Source organism: Rhincodon typus, chromosome 31 (genome assembly GCF_021869965.1).
Source record: "Rhincodon typus isolate 14 chromosome 31, sRhiTyp1.1, whole genome shotgun sequence".
NCBI lineage: Eukaryota > Metazoa > Chordata > Chondrichthyes > Orectolobiformes > Rhincodontidae > Rhincodon > Rhincodon typus.
In genome coordinates this window covers 33,775,799-33,791,216 of record NC_063362.1, presented here as the reverse complement: position 1 = coordinate 33,791,216, position 15,418 = coordinate 33,775,799, and the positions used below count along the sequence as shown (strand labels likewise).

At 42.3% G+C, this 15,418-nt stretch overlaps 1 protein-coding gene across 6 annotated transcripts in view; it reads left to right on the top strand.

Moving 5' to 3' along the window:
* LOC109916956 (proproteinase E-like) overlaps positions 1-15,418 on the top strand; it is a 202,709-nt gene that overhangs the window by 157,123 nt on the left and 30,168 nt on the right. For all 6 annotated transcript variants that reach the window (XM_048614936.1, XM_048614933.1, XM_048614932.1 and 3 more), the window contains 4 exons: positions 3,739-3,833; positions 3,917-4,014; positions 4,157-4,285; positions 9,915-10,051. In XM_048614936.1, coding sequence (XP_048470893.1) covers positions 3,739-3,833; positions 3,917-4,014; positions 4,157-4,285; positions 9,915-10,051 — 459 coding nt within the window. The remainder of the gene's footprint in view (positions 1-3,738; positions 3,834-3,916; positions 4,015-4,156; positions 4,286-9,914; positions 10,052-15,418) is intronic.

Sequence of the window (15,418 nt, the reverse complement as noted above, 5' to 3'; positions counted from 1 at the left end):
TTCCTGCATTATATCTCAAAGATAAACATTAATATTGCATCTTGCTTCAGTTAGCTGATATTTTCAAAAGGTTTATCACTATTGTGGAGATTGGTGCTGGAATGTTAATAACACAGGGCCAAGTAATCAAAGCCTGTTAATGTTTTGGGGACCTGGGCTCAATTTCCACCAAGGCAGCTTGACTTTAAAATGCACTTATTAAATCTGAAATTGAAAGCTAATTTCACCAACATGACACAATACTAATTGTCATAAAAACTCATGTGGTTCACTAATGTCCTTTTAGGGAAGGAAATCTGCTGTCCTTACCCAGTCTGGCCCACATGTAACTCCACACCCACAGAAATGTGGTTGACTCTTTACTGCCCTTTGAATTCTGATCATTGGGATGTCTGCACCTTTTACTCTGTAATGCTGAGACAACAAGTAAAGAATTGCAGATGGTAAACAGAGGATTGTATAACTGAGGGGCAGCAGGGAATGGGGGCAAGGTGCGGGGACCTAGTGAAGGAGATCCTCAATAACTTGTTGCCTTGAGATTAAATACAGAAGTTACAAGAATGATGGTTGCAAAGGTACCCTAGACACTATAAAAAAGAAACAAAAACAGAAATTGTTGGAGAAACTCAGCAGGTGCCAGTGTCTGTGGAGAGAAATCAGAATCAATGTTTTGGTCCAGTGAACCTTCTTCACTTTTGACAGTAGCCAAGAAAAGGTCGGATATAAGCTGATGACAGGGAGTGGTGAGGGAAAAGGAGTGAACAGATGGGTAGAAAGGGAGCCCAGAGCAAGAGAACGACAGTTAGACAGACAAAAGGATGGATAATGGTAAGCCAGAGGGAAAGAAAAACTGATAATAAGGACCATAAATAGGTGAAAATAGGTTGGCTGTGCTAAAAGCAACCCATGTGATGACAAGGGCCTGGCGTGTGAGGTTGGGTAATGGACATGGAAGAAGGTACTCATTATTGTAAAACTATTGGTAAAATTATTGAAGTTGACATTGAGTCCTGAAGGCTGCAGGGTCCTCAAGTGGAAAATGGGGTGCTGTTCTTCCAGCTTGTGCTGAGCTTCTCTGAAACATTACAGCAAGCCTGTGACAGAAATGTTGGTCAGGGAACAGGGTGGTGTATTGAAGTGGCAGGCAACTGGAAGTTCAGGGTTACTTTTGCAGATAGAATGTAGGTGTTCTGCAAAGCAGTCTCTCACGTTGTGCTTTGTCTCCCCAGTGTAGAGGAGACCACATTGTGAGCAGTGATTACAGAAGACTAGATTGAGTGAATGAAGTCAAAACTGACACCTCAACATCATAGATTGACTGAAGTGCAGGTAGAGCTCTGCTTCACCTGGAAGATGAGTTTGAGGGCCTTGGGTAATGATGAGGGAGGAAGTAAACAGTGCTACACCTCCGGTCTTAAGCATATATCTTGCCTTTTCCTTGCTATTAGCAGTTCTGAGGAAGGTTCACTGGACCCAAACATTAACTCTGCTTTCTCTCCACAGATCTGCTGAGTTTCCAACAATTTCAGTTTTGTTTAGGATTTCAAGTGTCCATAGTTCTTTGCTTTATATTACAGAGATGAAAGGGTTGCCATGGAAATCTGTGGGAGAGGTTGAGTGGAGGACAAAATAAGAAACAATTTTACATTTATAAAGCATCTTTCTTATTCACTGGAAATCTGGAAGCGTTTTACAGTCAATGAAGCATTTTTGGAATGTAGTTGCTTTATAATGTAAGAAACACAATAGCCAAATTTTAGACAAACTACATTGAGATAACGAGCAGGTAATTAGTTTTTGAGATGGTGAGTAAAGGATAGATATTGATCATTACACTGGAGACAATTTTTTTGCATCTTTAAAAAGAGGATTGGATATTAAAGGGAGTAGATATCATTTTTAGTTGTCAAAAGTCCAGAGGACTTGTTACCCACCTAGTACCAGGGTAATGGATATCTGATTGCATCTGACAGGAATTTGGAAAAAGAGAATGAAGACCATGAAGATATCATGGTCTCAATGACATAGAAGGGACTTGAAGAGTGTTCTGGATTTAAATTAAAAAGCCAGAGCTTACGTGCAGTGACTTTAGGGTGGCTGGTTTGCTTTGTGCTGACAAGTGGATCAGGAAGGTAAAGACATGATTGAGGTACTGGTGTAGGAGAGAGAGGTTCCATGTCATCAGATGCTGGGACCAGTACAGGGACTGGAAGAATTTTCAGCTACATTCCATCTAATTGTTACAGCTTCCATCACCAGCAAACAGCTGCCTCCTGCCACCATGTGTTTACCCTCCATTTTTAAAAGCGACGTCAATAGCAGCACAGCAGTCCAACAAGCCAATTGCCAGTAAGTCGCTGGGATTTCCGAGATGCCAACTCAGGAGACTGGCAACGGCTCTGGGGAAGAGAGAGTCACTTGCCCTCTCAAGGTTACAGTCTCTTTGCTCCCACCCTAACACTCCGTCCGTACCCTTACCCATGCCACGCAAGCAGCCAGCCCAGTTAGCTGTAGTCCAGTCTGGGGAAAAAAAAAGGCCCTTTTGGGCTCAACTGCTCAGTGTCACCCTCCACGGCCAATTATAGAAATGATACCTTCACCTCCAGGCTTTAGCCACTGGGGCTACATGGTATAGAAGCCTCACAATAGAGAATGGAGCATGGGAAGCAGGCAGTAAATTAATCCAGAAACATGATTAATTTTATTTTCTTAGCTCGATGCAATGACTATTTGATGAATTACAATTTGAAAGTACATTTGCTTTTTTTGTGAAGTGGGGAGATATCATAGAATCATGAAATTCCTACAGTGTGGAAGCAGGCCATTCAGCCCATTGAGTACAACCCTTTGAAGAGCAACCCACCCAGAAACACCCCTTACCCTATCCCAGCATTTCCCACTCAAACACTGTGGGCAATTTAGCGTGGCCAATCCACCCAACCCGCACATCTTTGTGAGGGGAGCTCACCAAAGCTCCTTAAGCAGCATCTCCGTAACCCTCAAATTCTTTCATCTAGAAGGACAAGGGTAGCAGACATATGGGAGAACCACCCCCTCAAGTTCCACTCCAAACTACTCACCATCCTGACTTGGAAATATATATCGCTGTTCCTTCTCTGTCACTGGGTCAAAATCCAGGAATTCCCTCCCTAAGGACATTGTTGATCTACCTATATGGCCTGCAGCGGGTTCAAGTAGCCAGCTCACCACCACCTTCTCAAGGGCAGCTAGGGACGGATAATAAATGCTGGCCCAGCCAGTGACACTCAGTAATTAATCAAAAAAAAGCTTGAGTGCAGTGCTGAGAAAATGCTACATTACTGTCTTTTAGGTGAGACGTTCAGTGTACTTTGTGTCTGATCTTTGCAGCAGTGTTAAAGATCCTGAATGGAGGGATTCACCCCATTGATATGGCCGATATCTGTCTTTCAATCATTATCGTTTAAGAAGATTACCCAGTGATTATCTTATTGTGATTAGTTCATTTATCTCAATACCTTACCTAAATTGTCCGCTGCATTTGTTGCACTATGATCAATATACTTTGAAAGTGCTTCTTTCACTGCAAGAGACTTTGGGCCATCTAGAGGATGTGGAAGTTGCTACATAAATGCAAGTCTTTCTATCTTCCTTAATGTTATGTGCAGCAATATGTTAGCATTAGCCTCATGCTTAGAGTTCTGTGAGAATAGATGATGGTAATGTTTTGATCACTGACTATTGATTCTTTGTTTTCAGCCTATGCTTTTGACTTCAGTTGTGGAGACCCAGTCTACAAACCTGATTTAAATGAGAACAGTAACAATGTAATACCATTCAGCTGGCCGTGGCAGGTAAATGAAGACAGAGACACGGTCAGTGCGCAAAATGCCACTGTATTATACTGCAAACATCATTGCACGTTTGTCACTTCCAGGTTTCACTGCAAGCTAAAAGAGGAATATCATATTCCCATATGTGTGGAGGGGCCCTCATTGACCCAACGTGGATCTTGACTGCTGGGAAATGCATTAAGTGAGTAATGACTGCCGGAATTAGAACTATTTTTCATCTTTAAAATTAGTGTGCACCCTTTCACAAGAGTAGCAATGAATGACCCTCTCCATATCTGTGCATTACCACGAGTAACATTAATATCCTTTTCTTCTCTTTAAAGCGAAGGTATGAAATATCGTGTTGTATTGGGGAAATATGACTTGACGTTGACTGAAGGTTCAGAACAATACATTGAACCTGTCAAAATGATTTCTCACCCAATGTTTAATCCCAAATGTATCACTTGTGGGTAAGTACCAGCATGCATTGAATTAAGTGTCCACTTGGAGATTATTACTTGTTGTACAAATGTTGAACATGTCCTTTAAACCAGAATCAGCATTTGGAATTACCTGACCTCAAATATGCTCGACCTTAAATTTATCTCAAAATTCATTTGCATTACATTTAGAATATGGATACATACAGGCATGACAGGAACAAAAAGAAAGCAGCAGGATAGACTGGAGGCTGTGAAAATCTTAGCACATAAACAGTTCTATAATTTGCCAGAAACTTTTTAGTAGTAGAACTGCATGAGTTGTTAAACATATATCCTATATTCCTCTTGTGAGCAGACTGCATTTGCTGGTACATGTATGTATGGTAGCCTCAAGTGGACCAAATGTACATTGTAATTTTTCAATACAAAACAGAGACTGCAAAGGCAGATGGGATATTCACTTTAGATTGTGCAGATCTTGGTTTTGTTGAATTCTACCAATTTGTAATGTTTGATTAACTTTCTAGCTTTTAACTTGGCTTAACTCAGTATGATATTCACAAGAGGAGTGAACTCTTTTCTTCTGCTTTGGTGTGCTCTTCTGTCCTGCCTTCCGTGGAGTGTTAATAATCTTTGAAAGTAGCACAAAACCTTAATACAACAGTAGAGTTGGAGACCTGGGGATGTTGTAGTATAAGGGGTTAAATCTGCATGTGCAGTATGCAAATAAAACACTGTATATTACCACAGGAAGTGATACATTGTTATAAAACCTTGCAGCCTCGTGGCAACATAAAGCCACAGTAAGAATGTTGCTTAAATAAAGCTAATGTTTTCTTTACCTCAGCAGGCCCTGTAATTTTTTTTTAGCAGCCCAACTAGAAAACAATACAAGAAAAATAAATGACAATGACAGCCAATGACACTCTGTCAATCGGAAAGAAAATGGATGTGGGATAAAACAAGCCATTGATTTGCCATGACAACAAGGTGCAGAGCTGGATGAACACAGCAGGCCAAGCAGCATCATAGGAGCAAAAACGTCAGCCTTCCTGCTCCTATGATGCTGCTTGGCCTGCTGTGGTCATCCAGCTCTGCACCTTGTTGTCTCGGATTCTCCAGCATCTGCAGTTCCTACTATCTCTGATTTGCTATCATCTGTTTGGCCCTCTCACCCAACAGAACCTTTTGCCCTGTTCATTCTTTTGTTGGATACCACTTCATGTCTGCTTATAGTCTTTAGTACTTTTTGAAAATAGGAAGGGCAGTAGAACTCATTCAATTTGGACTGAGTTACTGTGCTAGTTCTAAGTTCTAACAGTTTATTTCCATGCCTTAAAACATCTTAGAATTTTACAGAGATTAAAAGATACATATAATCCCAACTGGGAATAGCATGTCTCATCTTTCTCTAGAATTTTCTGAGTCAACAGTCATTGATTATGAGCTCTGACCCCACCCCCCGACCAAGTCTAAAATAATCAAGCACTATACTAGAATCCGTGATCAGACAAGCTTAATCAAATATTAGGTGTGGTTATCCTCAAGACAGCAAATATCATAACAGATGTAATGGCAAGGCAAGGCAGCTCTGAAACAAACTGAAGATGGAGCTTCCTGTGCTAACAACAGCCTGGGATAAAAAGTCTGTTGAACAAGGAACCACAACTTTGTTTTCATAACCTCTTGAAAACCAACAGGCCTGAAAAAGCTAACTTTAAGCTCTTGATGGGAAGGAAGAATTCATTCATGAAAGGAAGATTAGATTGTCACTGTGAATCTTCCAGCCCACTTTTGCCTCAAAAGCTTGAAACAATGGCTGGAATCTTTTGAAAGTGAGGAGGTTCATTAGTAACAGTTCTGGATGTTTTTCTGCTTTCCACTTGTAAGCTGGATGGTTGGTCATGTACAATCACACAGCAACTAATGAGCTACATCCTCATAAACGTGAAGTACAACACATCACATGGCTTGGGGTTCCTGCCGTTGCCTCATGAGGTTAAAGGTCCAGGTATTATCTTTAATGGTCATCTGGGCAGGCATTTATTCCCTCAAAGCCAGGAGCATCATTCTTACATATCTGAGGGGCTTTCGCAAACCACAATTGCTGCTGCCCCTATCTTGAACTGTTATCTGGACCTCAGGAACTGAGAGCCCCCACTCTGCACCTTCCCTGAATGATCTTCTACCCAACACCCTTGACACTCATTCCATTGACATTTCCCCAACACGGTAGAACTGCCGCATAGTTCCACTCAATCTGTCATCCATCATCTGTCACCCTTGACCTTTCATTTATTACCCTCAACTCAGGATTTCACTTCTGGCCTTTCCATATAGCCCTTGATCTCCCACAATCATGCTTCACTTATTGTCTTCTGGAATTTCTTCTACAGTCCGGCTTCGTCCCTCTATCTTCCCTGCGACATGAAAAGACTGAAGCCTCTCTCCCTTCCTCAGTCAGTTAAGCCCCTTTGCTCTTCATTGTCTCCTCCCTTGTAGTTGAACAAAGCTCTACATACAAGAAAGTACTTGCTCCAAATCCACCAGGAAAACAACCTCGCTTACCACATGCCATGTTTATGCAGTCACAAAATTGAAGGCATGTGTTTCTTGTTGGTTGATTACTTCAGTGGAAAGGTACACTTAAGATTGTTCAGCTTATCTTTGGTCACAAAGCACCATTTCCTCTGCTGGAGAGGAGATTGTGCCCTACAGGATGTGCATGATGGCAAACAATTTTCACCTTGTACAAGAACAAAGGTGATAGAGAGGATTACAGCAATGACTGAGGCATCTCGATCCTCAGTGTCACTCTGAAGGCCTTTGAGTTACCCCTCACTGGGGTGGCACACTGGAAATTGAACCCCATTATCCCTGGAATCATCACAAAAATTAAATATTTTAAAAAATATGCAGAATTCCTCAATTTGGTTGTCTTTTTAGACATAGGTTGACAGAAAGCATGGACCAGAATTCTACACTTAATAAAAGTTATTATTTATTACTATTAATTGGACTCTAGTTATCAGTAACCAACTATGAACCATTATCATATAACCACTAATTAAAACTCTAATCCCGTTATGAACTACCAAACACATACTCATACACTTGCACGCATACATACAGTCACACATGTATTATGGATGGTAGGAAAGACCAGGAAGGCAGTTTAGTGGTTCCTCTTTGCAGAGTTGTTGAAATGAGTCTTGTGTTGGTCAGAACATTGCTTCTCAGTCTCTCTTCTCCAGATGTTTTCACTAGTTTACAGGAAGCATGGGTGACTGGTTCACACTTTTAGAAGTCTCTGATTTATTAATTAAATGTCACAGCTAAGGGAAACCTGGATTTCTTCAGATTTAAAGTAGTTTTTACTGCAGAGAACAGACAGGTCCAAGGCTGAGTGAAGATTTGATGGCATCTCCTTATCTTGTTCATAGCTCCATGCTGATAAGCTACCTGCGAACCAATCACATTGTTGTTGGCAGGTGGAAGCTCTTTGCAATTGATAACTAATCAATGCTCCACAGACTAACCAACTATTGCCAAATGAATCTCCATTTGTACATTACCCTTTGGCTCCAGCTCGTCTGCACACTATACTTCAATTACTGCTGGAATCAGCAGCTTCTTATTTCAGTCCACAATTAAAAACACAGGAAAATAAAATGACATTGTCTTTACATTTTTCAGAGTCAGTCTAATGATGGTCTATCCTCAAGCCCACCAAATAGGAGGCACAATGTGACTTCAGAGCAGGCAGTTCCACATATGATCTTCTCCATACATTAGTTTGCAGGGAAGTGCAAACATTTGTTATTAAGTGGAGGTTGACCTCCCCTCTGAGAACTAAAACTGAAACACCCAAAGAGGAGCACTTTACCCCATAAACTGTTTAAAAAGTTGAGTTGCCTTTCAGCAACTTCCAGTAGTTAAATAAAATAAACCCCGACACTCACTTTTACAATCAACAAGTAAAACAATTTATTTATCTAATTCTAACAGTGAACAAATCAACTAAATTATTAACAAACCAAATCAACTAAATTATTAACAAACCAAATAAACCCCTTCTATCTACTAACTATTTCTGAGTTTAAAAAAAAATTCTAATGGTATGCTGTTCTAATAAATATGAGTCCCACTTATATAAAATTAAAAAAAAATAAAATTTATTCTTTCAAAATTACAGCAAGATTGTGTCTTCCAGAATCCTCTGTGCCTCCTCTGTCAATCTTTCTGTCAGTAATATTAACTAGTTGTGCCACGGGTACCTTTGGTTTTTCTTAGATGGTGGTTTCTCTAAGACTTAGAGAAGCCTGTGAGACCCAACGATTCTTTCTTGAGAGCTGAGAGCTGTTAACTCTGGCAGGTGGCAGTTAGTTCTTCTGCCTTTGCCCAACCGCCTTCTTCATTTATATCCTTGATGACATATCAATTTCTTACAATAGAATTGGTCCTATGTTGTCAAAACCATCAGGTTTAAATTTAATTGGTTTTTGGTATCTAAGAGCCTGGTTTAAATTGTTTGACTAAATTCAAAACTAGCCTTGGTATCAAAACAAAACTGGTGTTTGGCCTGCTAACTGTACAGCCTTTAGATACAAATGTTTCAATTCAGGTGCTCTCTGTACTTGCAGACTTTCAAGCTGCTCACAGACTTTTTAAAATCTCTGAGCATAGAAAAAGCACATCGTCTTTTAAAGGGTCCATGCACTGCTTTCCCCCTTAGCATTTTACAAACGCCAATATTTTACAAACACCAAATTCTAATGCCCCGCCTCCCAATCCACAAATACTCTATCCAGAGTATTATCTGGCACTATCCAGAGAGTTCTGGTTTTGTTCGTCCAGGCAGGCTTTCAGAGGTCAACTCCTTGCCAAGCCCACTTTCAGTCCCTCCAATTGCCCCCAGACTGGAGTAATTGGAGGACACCCCCAATAACCCAGTAGGTGCGTCAACCTGGATTCCTAGGAAACTAGCCACCTTTCTCATCATTAGGGAGCTGGGTAATCAGGAAGGTGGCGAGATGAGGCCAATGTGTGACCATTAATTTATCACTCAAGAGCTTTATTTGGTGATGGGTTAAGAGGGTCAGCCATCGATCTCTTCATCCAACACATAATTAGTGAGGTGGCGAGAAGAGAGTGAGTATCTTACCAGAGCTGACTCACCCAGTAATTTTCCCCTTTGTGCCACTTCCCTCACCACCTCCAGGGAGAGGAAAATCCTACTCAGAGTAAGATGAAGCCAAGAAAGAATAGGTTACAGATGTCAGTTTGATAGTACAAGTGAGAAGCAGGCTTAAAATTAGAAACTTCATAGGTGAAGTGTAGAAGGTAATAAGAGAGAGTATGAGAAAATACTGGCAGCTAACATGGTACAGAATGTAAAAGTATTCTATAGGCAGATAAGTACTAAAGGTGATGGTGTTCCTATAAACCTGCTTGTCTCTCTAGGTGGTGTAGATTTATGCTTGGGGTGATACTCAATAAAACCTTGCTTTGAGAGACATTCTATTTTAATAGCTCTTGCCAATAGGCGTCTGACCTTTGTACAGTGAATTATAATCTCCAGCTTTATTGTCATATTCAATTTCAATAAAAATAGAACTTTAAATTTGATAGTAAGCTGTGCATCATTCTTTTGTAGGTTTGATTTAGCTTTATTAAAGCTCTCCTGGCCAGTCGTTTTCACTGACAAGATTAGACTAACCTGTCTCCCTGCAGCAGGGGAAGAACTACCAGATAATTACACATGTGTGGTCACTGGATGGGGAAAACTGAATGGTACAGTATGTAATTTTTCATTAGCTTTCACAGCCCAAATTCATTTTTTTAATATAAGTAAACTGTCTGCTTAGTGCTTCAGCTCAGACTGACTTGGGTCATGTGATTGACTGCATGTGGGAGCATAGAACTTGTGGAGAAACTGCAGAAGTCCGAGGTACAGAGGGATCTGGATGTTCTGGTACATGAATCACAAATCTTTATAATGATGCTGCAGCAAGTGCTTAGAAAGGCAAATGAAGTGTTGTTCTTCATTGCAAAGGGAATTGAATATCAAAGTAGGGATGGTTTGGTCCAGTTGGACAAGGAACTAGTGAGAACACACCAGGAGTACTGTGTACAGTTTTGGTCTTGTCATTGAAGAGAGGATGTAATCACATTGGAAATAGTTCAGAGAAAGTTCATTTAGCTGAATCTTGGGATGAACTGATTATCTTAGGAGGAAATGTTGGACAGGCTGAGCCATTGGAGTTTAGAAGAATGGGAGATAATCTTATCGAGACATAATCTTAGTGAGCTCAAAGGGGGCCTGACAAGGTGAGTGATGAGCTGCTGTTTCCCCTTTTGGGAGAGGTTAAAACTAGGGGTCACAGTTTAAAAATTAGGGGTTATTCAGTAGGGGAATTAAGGGTTAGGGGAAATGACAGGAAAGTGGAGTTGAGGGTTATCAGATCAGCCATAATCTCATTGCATGGCAGAGCAGCCTCGATGGGCTGAATGTCCTACTTCTGCCCCTATATCTTATTAAATATTATTAACTGTTTTAACAAAGATCTGTAGCTTGGGTTGCGGTTGGAGTTGTTGGTTGGTTCGCTGAGCTGACTGGTTTTCATGCAAACATTTTGTCTCCTTTCTAGGTGACATTGTCAGTGCTGTGTAGCCTCCGTTGAAGCGCTGTTGTTCTGTCCCACTCTGAATTTATAAGGTCCATGATGATGTCACCTAGAAGGAGATGAAACGCTTGCATGAAAACCACGCAGCTTGGCAAACCAACCAACAACTCTATATTATTAACTTCTTCTTCCACTTAAGACTGTGAAATTCTCTTCTCTAGAGAGCAATGGAGGCGAGATCACTTTAATACAGGCTATACAGGTTTATGATTGACAAGGGAATGAAAGGGTATCATAGATGAACATAAAAGCAGAGTTGGAGCCACAATCAGAACAGTCATGTTCCTTTCGAATTGCAGAACAACCCCAAGGGACTGATTGGCTCCTGCTTCTCATTTGCATACTCGTGTGTGTGTGTGTGTGTGTGTGTGTATCGAGAGAGTTGAGGCTGTTATCAGGGAGGATAGAGGAGAGCTGGGATATTTACTGACATTTTTCCCCATAGTTAATCTGATCACCTGTTAAATACTTTGTTCCAATCCAGGTTCAGAAATGAATATTTGCTGGTGTTTGGGAGGATGAGGACTCCACAATACTTGGCTGGCCTGTGATTTCTTGTGACAGGGTTTGTTTTTTTTTCCCTTTTCCACCAACTTTGTATATTTTTTAAAAAAAAAATGTCATTCATGAGATGTTGACCTCACTGCCAAGGCCAACATTTGTTGCCCATCCCTAATTGCTCTGGTAAAGATGGCGATGAGTTTCCATGAACCATTGCAGTTTGTGTGGTGTAGAGGCACCCACAGTGCAGGAAGGCAGTTCCTGTATTGTGACCCAGTGACGCTGAAGGAACAGTGATATATTTCCAAGTCAGGATGGTGAGTGGCTTGGAGGGGAACTTGCAGGTGATGGTGTTCCCGTGTATCTGCTGCCCTCTTTCTTCTGGATGGAAATGGTTGTGAGTTTAGAAGACGCTGCCACAGCATCTTTGGTGAAATTCTGCAGTGCATCTTATAGATAATACACTCTCCTCCTACTATTCATCATAGTGAAGGGTGTGAATGTTGAAGCTGATGCATGTGGTGCCAGTCAATTGGGCTACTTCGTCCTGGATAGTGTTAAACTCATTCAGTTTTGTTGAAGTTGCACTCATCTAGGCAAGTGGGGAGAACTCCATCATGCTCCTGACTTGTGCCTTGTAGATGGTGGACAGGCTTTGGGGAGTCAGGAGGTGAGTTACTCACTGTGGTATTTCCAGTCTCTGACCTGCTCTTGGACTAATTCAGTTTCTGGTCAGTAACCCCAGGATATTGATACCGGTGGCTTCTGTTATATGTAATGCCATTCACACTGGCACTTGGGTCACAAAGGACACAAAAACTATAGGAAATCCAGGGTATCACATCAAACCATTGTTAGTGCAGAAGGGATTATTCTCTGTCCCACAGTGAGGACTCTGCACTGGTTTTTCTTCAAGGGGCAGGGTTTCTGAGTCCAGTCTAATTTCTGAACCCTGATCAGTCATCTTCCACTTTACTACAGTGGGAACCAGTGTTAGAGATGCAGAAAGGCATCGATAGTTACCCTATAGCCAATACAAATATTTAATCAGTTCAAGTACAGCGGAATAAAAGGCCCTGCTGAATTTTAATTTTCCTCCTGAAAACCTGGCCAGTTAGAATTTAATCTGTTGGAAATAGGATGTGATATCTGCATCTGGGTCCCCGCTGCCATTTTTACAGGACTGCTGAGTTTTCCTAACTCCATAAAATAATTCAGCCTTTATTCTATGCAACCTCTAAATTCAACCTTGCCAACTGTTGCCTTACCTTTAAATTGATGTTATAATTTCAGCTTCAGAAGCTACTTGTGACATAGATTCCCTGTTCCAATAGCCCTCTGTCCAGCAAAGACTAAACATAACAGGACAAGAACCAGAACCAGCTACATGCAGGGTCAAATACGTCTCTGCTGCAAGAAGTGTGACCTGTTGAGGGACACTTAAAAATTAAGTGCATGGGGAATGTTCAAAGTACTCCGCAGTGTTCAGAGTCATCAAGTCATACAACATGGAAACAGTCCCTTCAGTCCAACCAGTGATAGTAAGAACTGCCGATGCTGGAGTCAGAGATAACACAGTGTGGAGCTGGAGGAACACAGCAGGCCAGGCAGCATCAGAGGAGCAGGAGAGTTGATGTTTCTGGTCGGGACCCTTCTTCAGAAATGGAGGAGGGGGAAGGGAGCTCTGAAGTAAATAGAGAGAGGAGGGTTGTGGCTGGGGAAGGTGGGTGGGATGGTAATAGGTGAGTGCAGGTAGGCAGTGGTGGGGATTGGTCAGTGAGGTGTGAGGGGCGAATAGGCGGGAGAGAAGATGGACAGGTTGTGTCAGGTCAAGGAGGCGGAGATGAGAGAGAGGGTTGGTCATGGGATGAGGCCAGGGGTGGGGAGATTTTGAAACTGTCAAAGTCCACATTAAGACCGTTGGGATGTAGCCTCCCGAAGCAGAATATGAGGTGCTGCTCCTCCAGTTTCCGGGTGGCGTCGTTGTGACACTGGAGGAGGCCCAGGATATGGACATGTTGCCCAGGGAGTTGGAGGGGGAGTTGAAATGATTCTCAACTGGAAGGTGTTGTCGTTTGTTGCGAACAGAGCACAGGCGCTATACAAAGCGGTCTCCGAGCCTCTGCTTGGTCTCACTGTTGTACATGAGGCCACATTGGAAGCAGCAGATGCAATAAACCACACTGACAGATGTGCAGGTGAACCTCTGTCTGATGTGGAAGGTTTTTTTGGTGCCTGGGATGGAGGTGAGGCGGGTAATGTAGGGGCAGGTGTAGTACTTCCTGCGGTTGCTGGGAAAGGAGGAGGGGGTGGTGGGGCTTGTGGGAAGTGTGGAGCGGACGAAGGAGTCGCGGAGAGAGCGGTCCCTACAGAAGGCAGATGGGGTGGGGAGGGAAATATATCCTTCGTAATGGGGTCAGATTGCAGGTGGCGGAAGTGGTGGAGAATGATACGTTGAATACAGAGATTAGTGGAATGATATGGGAGGACAAGGGGGATTCTGTCTTTGTTTTTGTCGTGGGGAGGGGATGTGAGGGCAGAGGTGCGGGAAATGCAAGAGATACGGTCAAGAGCATTTTCGATCACCGAAGGGGGGAAGTTGCGGTCCTTGAAATAAGACGATATCTGGGATGTACGGGAGTGGAATGCCTCATCTTGGGAGCAGACGCAGCAGAGGCGAAGGAATTGGGAATAGGGGATCACATCCATGCAGGAAGGTGGGTGAGAGGAGGTGTAGAGGAGGTAGCTGTGGGAGTCAATGGGCTTGAAATAGATATCGGTATTCCTATGCAGGACTGGGAGAGGAAGGATCTGAGCTGGGGGTAGGCTTGATTATAGGGCCGGAAGATGCCAGTGCTTTGCTGAGAGCGTGGGCTTTTTTGGAGGATCTGGATGTTGTGTATGTAGAGTTTGTTGCAGTCAGGGCCAAATTGGAATGGCCTGAATGTGGATTGCAGTCCATTTGGGATGATCCGGTTCAGTAGGCTATTCCTTTGCAGGTCTGGGAGATGGAGGTTCTGAGCTGGGGTAGGCTTGATGGTAGGGCCAACCAGTCCATGCTGACCATAACCCCAAATTAAACTATTCGCACCTACCTGCGCTTGACCTGTATTGCTCCAAAATGTTCCTATTCATGAATTTATTTAAATGTTTTAACTGTACCTGCTTTCATCACTTTCATTGACAGTTCATTCCACACATGAACCACTCTCTGTGCAAAAACAGTTGCCCCTTGTATTCTTTTTAAATCTCTTTCGTCTCACCTTAAAAATATGGCCCCTAGATTTGAATGCCCCCCACCTTAGGGAAAAGACCCTTTGTCATTCACCTTATTTGAGCCCCTCATGATTTTATAAACCTCAATAAAGTGACCCATCAACTTCCTGCGTTCCAGTGAAAAAAAAATCCCAGCTCATTCAGCCTATTTTTATATCCCAAACCTTCCTGGCAACATCCTGGCAAATTTTCTCTGAACCCTCTCCAGTTTAATACCTTTCCTATGACTGGGTGACCAGAACTGCGCACAGTACTCCAGAAGAGACCTCACCAACATCCTATACAACCTCAATGTGACATCCCAACTCCTAACTCAAAGGTCTGAGCAATGAAGGCAAAACACCTTCTTAACCCCACACTGTCTACCTGGGATGAAAAGTCCAAAGAATTATGTATCTTAACCCATAGGTCTCTCTGTTCTATAACATGACCCAGGGCCCTATCATTAATTGTATAAGTCCTGTCCTTGTTTGTATTATCAAAATGCAACACCTCACATTTCTTGAAATTAAACTCCATCTGCCATTCCTCAGCCCATTGAGCTGTTGGAGACTTTGCAGAGTCTGATTCTGAGATGGCTGCAGCTTACTTACGAGGCATTGATAAACCACGATTCAACTTTCTACAAGACAATGCCCTCTGATAGAAGATGAACCTCCTGATTTCTAAAATAGCTGGACCCTTCTGAACATTGTAA